The sequence below is a fragment of the Solanum dulcamara genome, chromosome 11 (genome assembly GCF_947179165.1).
Source record: "Solanum dulcamara chromosome 11, daSolDulc1.2, whole genome shotgun sequence".
NCBI classification, from domain to species: Eukaryota; Viridiplantae; Streptophyta; class Magnoliopsida; order Solanales; family Solanaceae; genus Solanum; species Solanum dulcamara.
Window position 1 is genome coordinate 57,075,277 of NC_077247.1, and position 12,075 is coordinate 57,087,351.

The following is a 12,075-nucleotide window of genomic DNA, read 5'->3' on the forward strand; positions in this document are numbered from 1 at the left end:
TGGTTTTAATCAATATCGACTCAAACCGAACCATGAACACCCCTACTTTTAATTACAAGTTTCAAATTTAACTAAAAAAAAAAGTCTCGTAGGAATTTTCCTCCTTTAATGGGCCTTATGTTGCATGAATTAGGGTATATTGAGGTTCATAACGAATATCCAATAATTAACATTTAGAAGGAAGAAAAGAAGAAAAATTACAGCCTAACGCATTTGGGGTATTTAATTTTCAAAATATATGCACAATACATGAATAATGTATATTTTGTATAAAATATACATATACTTTATAATAATATATATACATTAATACATATCTATACATAATATTTACAACCAACACTTCGTCCATGTTTAATAAAGTAGATAGCCAAATAAGTTTTCCATTATAAATCCTCGGATGGGTCTGGGAGATTAAAAAATCTCGATCACTCGTTTGCCTTTAAGGAGCTTATGTATAAGAAATAAAACAATTACGAGCCACAAAATTCAAATGCTAATTATACCACCCCACCTGTCAGATATGTTTTTTTTTTTAATTAACTTTGAGCCGATGGCTCATTTTATTCCATAAAAAAATAGTACATAGGTAGGTAGGCCAAAGCCCAAAACTAAGCAACAAACAAAAAGAAAAACTTACATAAATATACAGTATTAAAAAATTATTTATCATTTATAATAATAAAAAAATAATTTTACTGAACACTTATAATATATTTATAATACAGTTTTAATATATATTGCAGAGAATTATTTATAAAACATATATAATACAAGTTTTATAGATGGATAATACATTTATCACATATTTTAATAGACTTATAATACATTATGTTAGTTTCTTACTACACAAACATAATATATATTTTAAAACACTTATAATACATTTATATTGTATGCATAATTTACTTTTAATACAAGTGTAGATTTATTATAATATTACTATATATTGTTATAAATGGTAATAAATAAAAAATATCGCTAAAATCAATAATTAATTTTTAAAAAACACTCAATCAAGTAATTTTTCCAAACAAAAAATCGCCTGGCCCATTCCCAGCTACCCCTAAGTGTGGAGATATGCTCTTTTTATTTAAAGTAAAAAATGTGTGCCACGTAACCGATTATCAAAAATTAATATCATGGTGGTGATAGTTTTATTTGGTTTAACTTATTTACCAATTAATTTTTTAAAATATTTTTTTGTAAGAGGATGAGAACTTTTACAGAAAAGGACACGTGTTCTTGGGTCATCTCATCAAATTGGGCCTGTAATGAATTGACCTATTGGGCTACGAATCCACTGATCACCAACCCATTTCAATTGAAAATCAATAGCTGGACAAGAAATCCCGCTCAAACCCTCATTTCAAACTCTATTTCTCTCTCCGTCCCCCCCCCCCCTCTCTCTCTCTCTACAGAGCCTTCTAGAAATCTTCTCCGACGAGGAAAAAGGTGAACGAGATATGGCGGCACACATAGGAATGATGGATGGGGCATACTTCGTCGGCAGATCGGAAATCCTGGCTTGGATCAATTCCACACTTCATCTTAATCTTTCCAAAGTCGAAGAGGTATTGAATCTCTCTTTTTCCCTGCTCTGCAACATCAGTTAAAATTCTAATTCCTTAGTCATTCTTTCATATTGATGCACTTTTGATCCACGCACAGGCGTGTACAGGTGCGGTTCATTGCCAGCTAATGGATGCCGCTCACCCAGGGCTTGTCCCTATGCACAAGGTCAATTTTGATGCGAAGAATGAATATGAGATGATCCAGAACTATAAGGTTCTTCAGGATGTCTTCAGCAAACTCAAGATCACCAAGGTTAATCAATTTTGAACTTCTGGTTTTATTCGATTTAGTTTTATCCTTGTTAATCTCTTTTGAAAATTATTTTCTATGCTTGCTGAGTTTTACATATTGCTAGTTTTTTTCATAGTCAATTGATGTTTAATTCTGTGTTTGTGGTATTAGCACATTGAGGTTAGCAAACTAGTGAAAGGACGACCTCTTGACAACCTGGAGTTCATGCAATGGATGAAAAGATACTGTGATTCTGTTAATGGAGGCAATATTCACAGGTAACCTTTTCAACCTACGTTTCTCTGTTGCAATTTATTGATTTAATTCTTTTCGACAATCTTACTTATGGTCTGTGTATGTTTGCGCTGAGACATGGATTTCCTGTTATAATGAGAAAGGTGAAAACTGGACTTTAGGGCACAGAAATTGTGCATCAACACAAAGATAAGAAAGAAATGTCCAGCAAAGAGAGTTGAATAGATTACCTAGGTGAATTGAATAGGTAAATTGGGTCAAATTTGTAGAGTAAAATTGGGTTGAGTCTATGAAAAGGTTATGAAAACCGAACTGCGACATTTACTTGGGTCAAAATGAATTGTGTTGCAGATTCTACCCCAGCTTGCAGAATTCAAATTTCACTTGTTTGTTCTGTTTTTAAAATTCTCTTAGTTTGCGGCTATGCAATCGACTTGTTAAATAACTATATAGAAGCTTTCTTTGTTGTTCGGTCTCTTCAAAATATAGCATCCGGTGTGTGTCAAATCCTCCAAATGCTATGGGTGTTTTGGAAGATGCGACAAGGGTGCAGCAACATTTGTGAGGATTTGAGCAACATAGAAAGCTTTCACCCGCATTAGGGTTATGTCTTCACTATTGGTTTTATTTTTTTTTCTCTTTTAGTTTTTGGTAAAGCTTTCTGATGTTTTGATTTGGTTAGTGTTCGACAGGATTAGGATATTTTATGGGTCAGGGCTGACACCCCTATTCTACAACGAAAAAAACATACATGTATAGTTACTTTAAGTCCAACGATTTTATCAAGCCCGTACTCCAGTTCTGAGTTGCAAACTGAAAACGAAAACAATGAACTCTGGAATTCTAAATCAACTATGAAACAGAAAACAGAAGAACTCCTAAAACAAGTGGTGAGATAAGATTATACTGGATGGTATCTTTGTATTCTTCTATAACCAACCACGTCTAGCGTCATTATTTCTAGACAATATTTACTAGCTTTCACAAGAAGCCAGTTAGAAGTTCTCAAGTAACTTTCTGCTTTTGCTATATTCTACTCATTACAATTTTCTGCCCATTTATCTTTATTGTTATTCTGCAGACCTTTACCACATTTATTCTGGAGACTGAAAAGTACTCTTCAAGGATTTTAACTTGACATATATAGGAATAACAAGCTCTACCAATGCTTGCAAAGCATGGTGAGTCCAAAGTTGATATAGAAGAGAAAGGTTGTGCTATGTTAACAACCACGACAAAAATAGTAAAGTTATAGTGAATCTTTATGTGTACGGTAATGCTCTCTTCAGCATGTGTTACACCACCACTCGATTATAGTGTTAGATGGGCAAGGGTTTGGAATGAAATGCACTTAAATGGCAGAACAGATATAGAGAAATTATAGAACCCAACCCCCAACTAGTTTTAGGTTTGAAGAATTGTTCATAGTTGGTTGATTTATTGTATTAATTGCAAGGTAACCTTGTGAATGCTACTTGTATAAAATTACTGTATGACCTTTCATATTTATGGTTCTGCCTGCTATGTATTGAGTATTAGCTCAATCTTCTACTTGCAGAAATTCTTTTTCTGCAAGTCAACCTGCATTGAGGATGCCTTGTTTTACTGACTTGAAGTTGTAATGAAGCATTTTCTTAAGTGAGGGTTATACCTTTGCTTTCAACTAGGAGTATTAAATTGACATAAGAAACCTGCCTATGGAGAGCTGATTTTTTAAAATTTTTTATATCAATGTCAGTTACAATCCTCTTGAAAGAAGGGAAGGCTGCAAGGGTGCCAAAGAAGTGAACAAAAGATCTGCTCCTTCACATAATGCTACCAAAAATGCCTCAACTGCTTCAAAGCATGTCCCCCATAACACTAGAAGAAATGATGTATCTCATGTAAGCAGCACAAGTCAATCTGGTAAGATCTCCTCCAGGCCTTCTTCGAGTGGAGGATCGTCAACCTATTCTGAAACAGAGCGTACTGCACATGAACAACAGGTAGTATCAAATGATCAGAGATGGTTTTGTTTTAACCACTGAAGACTTATTACTACATTCAATGCAGATTACGGAGTTGAAGTTATCAGTGGATAGTCTTGAAAAGGAAAGGGACTTCTACTTTTCAAAGTTGAGGGACATTGAAATCCTATGCCAATGTCCAGAGATTGAAAACCTACCTGTACTACTATTTCTTTTCTGTTATCTGAAAAGTTGATACATTTTTTTTATAGAAGCAACCTAAGCATATTCAATTTTGTTTTTATCTTATATCTTATAGGTGGTTGAAGCAGTGAAGAGGATTCTGTATGCTATGGATGATGATGCATCACTTGTAGATACTGAAGCCATGATATCTGAGCAACACCAGCAAGTAGAGACATTGAGTTGCATTTCTGAAGAGGCAGAAGAAAGGTTGAGGGTAGACACTCAAAAGAGAAAAAACATTGTCAATGTTGACGTTGACCTTGCTGCCAGCAACACATTGTCTCCAAGGCAAAGGATTTCTGATGCTTCTGATGTCCATTGCAGTGGATCACTTGTGACATATTGACCCAACCTTGTCTCCTGGATAAATAGCTTGTTCTATCAGGGTTGGGCAATTATTCCTGATACTGTCTTTTTTACTCTAGTTATATGTTGTCAGAGTATACTTTATTTCTAAGCAATACCGTTTGAGGAATTCCATCAGTATAGAAGTAGTGAATATAAGAGCCTATCTGGTTTGTCTGATTGTCTTTGTGTACAACATTGCCTCATGTTATCGCTGTTCTATAGCAAGTATTGGCAACTGTACTGGTTGCTTTGTAGTCACTGCATTGTAGTGCAAGTCGTGGATCATTTTGCTTATGATGATTACTATGGTTTAATAGATACTAAAGTTTTTTATTTTGGAATTTATCTTGAAATCCAACATAAGGTAAATTGTCAATCTCCACACAACTTAGTACGGAGATTAAAATCATGATATTCGATTGCCTATCAATTTTCATTTCTTATCCAGTGAGTTGTGACTTTAGCTTATTTGTTTTATTACTAGCACTACTAGGAATTTCACCATGGTGAATGTATGAGGAATTAAATAAGTATGTGAATTTGCAAACTTGTATAAACTTTTAATTGATGCACAATTGAAATAATACCACAGTTTCTTGGTCAACAAAAAATAATCAGACTCGCACGTAATGTGTAGTAAATATCTATGTTATGAAGTAAAGATACTGCACCAAGGTAATTGAGAGTTGGTAGTTGATGTATTCTTTTGTTTGTAATTGATACTTGGTAGCCTTTGACCCACAAGATTATTGCCATCGGATTTTAATTATTAAAGAAATAACAGGACATAATATAATTTATGGATGGATTACTGAAACGACCAATCTCTAGGTAACCACCAGTTCGCACTATAGACGGCCTTAAAATTAGGACCAAACACTCACTTAATAAATCCAGATTTACTATTTGGAAAATTAATTATGGTTATTCCTGAACAAAATTCTGCAATATGAATTCATCAACCAATAAGGTATGATTTGAAGATCCAAATTACTCTTTGTTTCTTTCTTGTCAGTCAAAAAAATAGAAATTCTGGATTATATTTTCTTTCACAATTCTTAATTAAAAGACATTGACTTACAGGGTACACAGGATTTGAAGGCTCCAAACCAAATGGAAAGGAGGGTGGAAACTGTGGATTACCAATCATCAGTGGGACAAGGACAAGAACAAAGGCCTGTAGAAGTTATTCACCAGACACAAATTCAATCAAACACTAGTGGTGGTGTATTAGCTAATGCTGCTGCCTCTGTTGCATCGACCCTTGAATCCGCCAAAAGAGCTATTTCACGCAAATAATTCCCTAATATAATACTATATACGTTGTCTAATTTTTTTAATACTTCTTTATTTTCTAAATGCAAACCCTCCAAGGGGAGCATATATAATACTTTTTCATGTGACTCGATCTTCTAACCTACATGTTGGATGTGTCAATAATATATTGATCATCATGATATCTATTAATATTGTAATTTAGCACCTCTTGTTTCTATTATAGTAAATATTTCACTCATTTTAGAAATTGTTAATCATAATTACTGGTGTTTATGTTATGTTAAGTCGAATTAATTTTAAGAGAGTAAACGAGACAAGAAAGTATACAAGAATAAAAGGATCGAAATATAATTTGATTTCTGAAATCTAATTTGTAAGTTTTTATAGTCCCATCCTATTTCCTTTTTTATAGTGAGATTTTTTCACGTGACTCAAATTTCTAACCTACATTATTGTCAATTTATTCGTAAGGGACTCATTATAAAAGAAAAAGTTGATTTATTGCATTGCCAACGATTATTTACTTCTCATACAAGTAGTATGAGATTTGTCTGTATTTGCAATTTCGAAAAGGGAACCTGCTTTTTGTACACCAGAGATGCTTTCTTAGCCAAAAAGTGAAAAAAGAATAGATTTTCTTACTTTATTCTCCTCAAATTTTATCAGAATCATATTCTCTTCCTCTTTAAGATTCGAAGAAAATGCGATTTATAATTCGTATACAAAAACTATAAGCTATTAGGGAAGTGCAATAAACTAAGTCAAGGTAGTTCATTGTAGAGCAATGGGTATTTCAATCTCCAAGTTTGTAAAAATGTTATTCGCAAAGAAAGAAATGAGAATATTGATGGTAGGACTCGATGCAGCTGGCAAAACAACCATCTTGTACAAGTTAAAACTTGGCGAAATTGTCACTACCATACCTACCATTGGTATTTTTGCTATCTACGTTTAATTACTACGAATTCTATATATTCAATTGAAAAGAAAAAACTTTAGATTTTCTCGAATATTTGATTAATATTTTTTTAAAAATTTATATATATTAATTGAAACCAGGATTTAACGTGGAGACAGTGGAATACAAGAATTCCAGCTTCACGGTATGGGATGTGGGTGGACAAGATAAGGTATTTAACAAAAATAAATCCCAATGAAAGTTAGTTACTTGGTTTATGGAGATTAATGTAACTAAATTGTTTTAGTAATTAATTGTATAGATCCGGCCTCTATGGAGACACTATTTTCAGAACACACAGGGTCTAATATTTGTGGTAGATAGTAATGATCGTGATCGAATTTCAGAAGCCAGAGATGAGCTACATCGCATGCTTAACGAGGTAAAATACTATAGTACCCCTCCGTCCCATGTAATTGTCACGGACAATTTTAATAACATCGATAATTAATATGAGACGGAGGAAGTAAATGATCCTTATTTTTGAAAAAAAATAATTGATGATGGATGATTTAAAAGTCCTCCTAATTGTTTTATGTAGGAAGAATTACGAGGCGCCACAATTCTTGTATTCGCGAATAAACAAGACCTTCCAAATGCTATGAATGTTGCAGATATCACTGATAAACTTGGCCTGCATTCACTCCGTCAACGACGCTGGTAAACTACAAACTTAATATTATATCGACATTATAGAAGAATTTCTGCACCATCAGATCATCTAATAGATATTATTACTATTATAGTAAAGTTGCTGCCATGTGACCAGGAGGTCACGGGTTCAAGCCTTGGAAACAGCCTCTGGCAGAAATGCAAGGTAAGGCTGCGTACAATAGACCCTTGTGGTCAGGCCCTTCCCCGGACCCTGCGCATAGCGGAAGCCTTAGTGCACCGGGCTGCCCCTTTATAGTAATTGTTCATGATAAGTGAAACTAGTTACTAAGAAAATAAGGTGTTACAACTGAAATTATGCAAATAGGTAGTAAAGTACAATTTTTATAGGAATTTTAATATGGGTACTTACATAAATATACTATATTAAGAAAATATTTACCACAATAATATATTTTTTTCACTTGACATTTATAATATATTTATAATACAGTTTTAATATAATACATATTAGTGAGAATAATTTATAAAACTCATATAATACAAGTTTTATTCATAGATAATATATTTATCACACACTTTAATACACTTATAATACGTTATGTCAATTTCTTACCAAACAAGTATAAATATATTTTAAAACACTTATAATACATTTATATTGCATGCATAATTCACTTTTAATACATTGCAGATATATCATAATATTGTTATGTATTGCTATAGATGGTAATAAATAAAAAGTATCGCTAAAATCAGTAATTATTTATTAAAAAGTGTTCTCCCTAATAATTTTTTCTTTTAATAGTTTTAGTCAGCCGACTGAAATCACCTGCCTAGCTGTAATAGTGTAGAGCTGTCATGGACTAGCCCAATCCAATCACATCCAATCCTAAAGAACTAGCGAGTTAAATGGATTAGGACGGACTGACCTTTTCAACTAAAAGGCTTATAAAATAGCAACACAACCCAGCCCTAAGCGGGCTATGGATTGGGACGGGTTGACCCTTCAATCAAAAGATAGACAACATTGACTTATTAAAAAGACTATCGAATATTGATGAACACAATATCAATACATCCAAAATTCACATGTCCATGAGTTGCACACACTTTAGTGGAATACTTACAAGACAACAACATAGGCAAGATATAACAGTCAACATTCATAGGATTCATCAGAACAACATACATTACATGATCATTTTTTTCCATAAACTAGACAAGAAAGGTGAACGAAAAATTAGGCATAAACACAAAAGTAAAAGATATCAAAGATTCATAGTTATAATAACTTCAATTGCCTAGTTGCTGAAGATTTGACAAAATAAAACACTACTTAAATATATATATAATAAATATTTTGAAAATTCACGACCCATGAGCTGACCTCTGAGGCTCGTGGGATGAGCCTATGAGGTTGGCGGGCCAAATGAGGTTAGGCTAAAAAGTGTCATTCCTAAATGAGTTGAAAAAATTTAGCTCAACCCCACTTAATTTAAGGGCTAGATTGAGTCAGCCTCACCGGCCAAACCCATTTTGATAGCTCTACATAATAATTAATCGTATTTAGTGTATACTCAAACGTATAACCAGTATACTCACTAATTATACTTACACGATTGTATAGTAATTATGCATTGATTATACACTGACTAAAATTTATATTTTCTGCTAATAGTTTCAATCAAAGTAAATAACAGAGAAGTGTGACATTTTTACGAGAGATATTCATTTTTACAAATAAAAAATCTTTAAAAAATCAATTTTTTTTTCTATTCAAATTGTATGTTGCCAAGACATATCATTTTTTGGTGATTGTTTTTTAGGTATGTCCAGAGTGCTTGTGCAACATCTGGCCAGGGGCTTTATGAAGGTCTTGATTGGTTATCACATAATATCACCGGCAAGGCAAGAACATTATATATATATATATATATATATATATTATGGCCTTTTCATCTCATCTTTTCCCACCAAAACAAATCTGAATTTTACTTGTTGGTTAAATCATAATTGCAGGCATAAATTCAGAGCAGCATCCAGCACAAGAAAATCCTGTTCTTTAAACCCAAACGCGTTGATTTTAATAGAAGCTGTGGCTATACGTATATTCTGATGCAGCATTTCATTATCGTAAACGATACTATTGAATTCCACGATTTTTGCCTATCTGTGTATGATTGAATTTCATAATTTATGAATGTGGTTGAAATATTTAAGTCACTGGACATTCCTAACGTGGACTATATAGGGTAAATTCAATATGATATAAACACTCGTCGGTATTCATGTCTTCCTTCACTTATATAATTCAGTACTTCTTCATAGTGAATATCTGAATTGGTTGTTCGATGTTCAATAATTCTAGTTTATGCAATTCATACCATCCAATCCATACACGGTGATGGTATTTTGATCTAAAATTTCATTTCTTCCGAATTTTAGCACTAACATACTCTTCCATAAAGCTATGGTCCAAAATATGAAAGAAACAACACATTTTCATAACTCTACAGACAGATCAATTTTGTTCCATTTAATCCCTCTTAAAATGCTAGACGCACAAATGGCTGTCGTTTAGGGAATAAATCTGAGAAACTAGTAGAATACCTGTATAATCAATAATGCAATGAAACTTCATGATTTATCCAATGACATTGATGGGTTGGAATTTTTAATTTTGTAATTGAAGAACTCCTACCTGAACCCTTAAACAGCCTTAACCAAAGAAGGCCCATACAGCCACCTATTTTTACTTCAATTGTCTGCTGAATATGTTTTATTTCAACCCATAATTACCTCATTTCCTTGTGAGCTGTCTTATTGACCTAACTATAAACTACCCTTAGGAACAAGAATAAGTTGTAGTTATTGACCACCAATGATTTTTATTAAATGCAATACAATGCATAAATGTCAAAATGAGAAATAAATCTAACGAAGTCTGCTAATTTTTTATTTTCAACAACAATGTCATACTATACCTCAATGAAAATTTAATGTGGCCCAAAATCTCACTTAGACGCACTAAGATCGAGTCAAACATCAATAAACATGTCATGGCATATCTGCAACACGCTTGTAATATCTATGCCCAAATCTCAGCCAGTCCTTTGTTTTCTTGTACTTGCAGATTGGACACACAATTATAAGTTTGTAACACTCTTCTTCCCTGTTTGGGCATTTGGAACTGTTAGTAGTTGAGGGCGAACTTCAGGCTTTCTATCCAAACTCGGGGATATATACCATTTGGGAATTCTAGCTAGGGAATTCAAAAAAACGCTAGAATGCAACATTTACCACCCTTCACCCTCTCCAATAGGTAGCTCCGTCTAATGCCTCTTATTACTTTCTCAATGTATCTAGTCATTAGTTAGCTTTTTTTACGTTGTCAGTGTATACCGCATATGATGAGACATTTGTACACTCCTGAATATAGACAGGATGTAGAAAATTTGTAAAAGAGGCAGAGGAGCAAGTGTAGGCAGGGCCTCAAGTAATTAGTTACGACTTATGAGTCTCTATGACACTTGTGCTACGGCACAATTAATCATTCTTTGTTTGGTCATATATACAAAATAATAACAAGTGTATTGGCTATGTTTGGTCTTGTTTTCTGCAAGGTCTTATATAGTACTACACAAATGCTAAAACAGACAGCTCCTCATGTTTGGTCCTCAACCTATTTCATCAGGGCATTAATTGATAGAACAAAGGAGTACTGAGAAACTGAATCATTTCTTCAAAAAATAATAGTATAAGAAACAAGTTCAACCTTAGCTGTCCCCAACTATAATTTCCTCTTCTGTTTGATCACATGATGAATACTGTAGTTTAGCCTTTTTCATCATCTGTTTCCATTTGTCTTATGTTTTTTTTCTAAAAAAAAAATCATCTAGTCTAGTCTTAAAATAGAAGGTTAGCTTAAAGTGGTTCATGCCAAAGAAATTTGATTAAAATGATAATAATTTTTCTCAGTCTTCAATATTAGTAGCCTACAAAATAAAGGGTCATGAAGTTGCCTAACCTTTAATATCCAACAATTGCACATATAATTCATTGGTGATTTTAATTATGGATAATTTTGTACCCTTTAATTAGTTGGTGATTTTAATATATATTCTTTATTGGGGTATCAAAATTCTCATCTGTTTTGCCAATATACGGTGTATGGTAGGTACCACATTGAACCAATATTATATGTAATTTGTCTTAGCCTCACACCAATATTTAGGAAAATATTCAAAACCCAAAATCCAAACTTGTTTTTTTTTTTTAATTTTAGGGTGGAAAGATTATGCACAATACTCTAGTAAATATTACAAAGTGAGACAAAAAGAAAAGGAAAGATGAAAAAGAAAAGAAACTCTACTATCTAGGAGTTGTCTAATTGCCAGCGGGGTTTACTCCTAGAGTTGTGGTCAAACTTGCAAGTTTTTTAACGTTACATTATAGTGTTGTTATTCTAAAATAATTGGGTGGTCCCAAATTGAATTACCTCTTCCCCTAAAAGTAGCATTACATAACGACTTTCTAAGCTTAAAACCAAAAAGCCAAGCACACTCAGGACCCAAAGATTGGTCACATCCATGAAAAAAAAGGTAGTTCTACTGCTTAAGGAAG

The 12,075-nt window shown here is 33.1% G+C and overlaps 3 protein-coding genes across 3 annotated transcripts; all 3 read left to right on the top strand.

Annotated features, from left to right (window-relative positions):
- Positions 1-1,391: 1,391 nt before the first annotated feature.
- On the top strand, positions 1,392-4,944 carry LOC129872070 (microtubule-associated protein RP/EB family member 1C). The gene is made up of 6 exons (XM_055946925.1): positions 1,392-1,574; positions 1,672-1,827; positions 1,978-2,084; positions 3,800-4,046; positions 4,114-4,227; positions 4,327-4,944. The coding sequence occupies exons 1-6, from the start codon at positions 1,467-1,469 to the stop codon at positions 4,597-4,599; spliced, it is 1,005 nt and encodes a 334-aa protein (XP_055802900.1). The 5' UTR covers positions 1,392-1,466; the 3' UTR covers positions 4,600-4,944.
- Positions 4,945-5,637: 693 nt separating this feature from the next.
- On the top strand, positions 5,638-6,037 carry LOC129872072 (uncharacterized). The gene has a single exon (XM_055946927.1). The coding sequence runs from the start codon at positions 5,715-5,717 to the stop codon at positions 5,898-5,900; it is 186 nt and encodes a 61-aa protein (XP_055802902.1). The 5' UTR covers positions 5,638-5,714; the 3' UTR covers positions 5,901-6,037.
- A 573-nt stretch (positions 6,038-6,610) lies between these two features.
- LOC129872071 (ADP-ribosylation factor 2-B-like) lies at positions 6,611-9,753 on the top strand. Its single transcript, XM_055946926.1, has 6 exons — positions 6,611-6,811; positions 6,939-7,009; positions 7,100-7,219; positions 7,379-7,497; positions 9,279-9,360; positions 9,472-9,753. The coding sequence occupies exons 1-6, from the start codon at positions 6,664-6,666 to the stop codon at positions 9,475-9,477; spliced, it is 546 nt and encodes a 181-aa protein (XP_055802901.1). The 5' UTR covers positions 6,611-6,663; the 3' UTR covers positions 9,478-9,753.
- The last annotated feature ends 2,322 nt before the right edge of the window (positions 9,754-12,075 follow it).

What these genes read in the sequence shown, in the direction of transcription:
- LOC129872070 (XM_055946925.1), top strand. Translation starts at nt 1,467, where the DNA reads ATGGCGGCACACATAGGAATGATGGATGGGGCATACTTCGTCGGCAGA. An exon ending in GCAAACTCAAGATCACCAAG is followed by an intron (nt 1,828 to 1,977) that starts GTTAATCAATTT and finishes TTGTGGTATTAG; the next exon opens with CACATTGAGGTTAGCAAACT. An exon ending in CAGAGATTGAAAACCTACCT is followed by an intron (nt 4,228 to 4,326) that starts GTACTACTATTT and finishes TATATCTTATAG; the next exon opens with GTGGTTGAAGCAGTGAAGAG.
- LOC129872072 (XM_055946927.1), top strand. Translation starts at nt 5,715, where the DNA reads ATGGAAAGGAGGGTGGAAACTGTGGATTACCAATCATCAGTGGGACAA.
- LOC129872071 (XM_055946926.1), top strand. Translation starts at nt 6,664, where the DNA reads ATGGGTATTTCAATCTCCAAGTTTGTAAAAATGTTATTCGCAAAGAAA. An exon ending in CACTACCATACCTACCATTG is followed by an intron (nt 6,812 to 6,938) that starts GTATTTTTGCTA and finishes AATTGAAACCAG; the next exon opens with GATTTAACGTGGAGACAGTG. An exon ending in TCACTCCGTCAACGACGCTG is followed by an intron (nt 7,498 to 9,278) that starts GTAAACTACAAA and finishes ATTGTTTTTTAG; the next exon opens with GTATGTCCAGAGTGCTTGTG.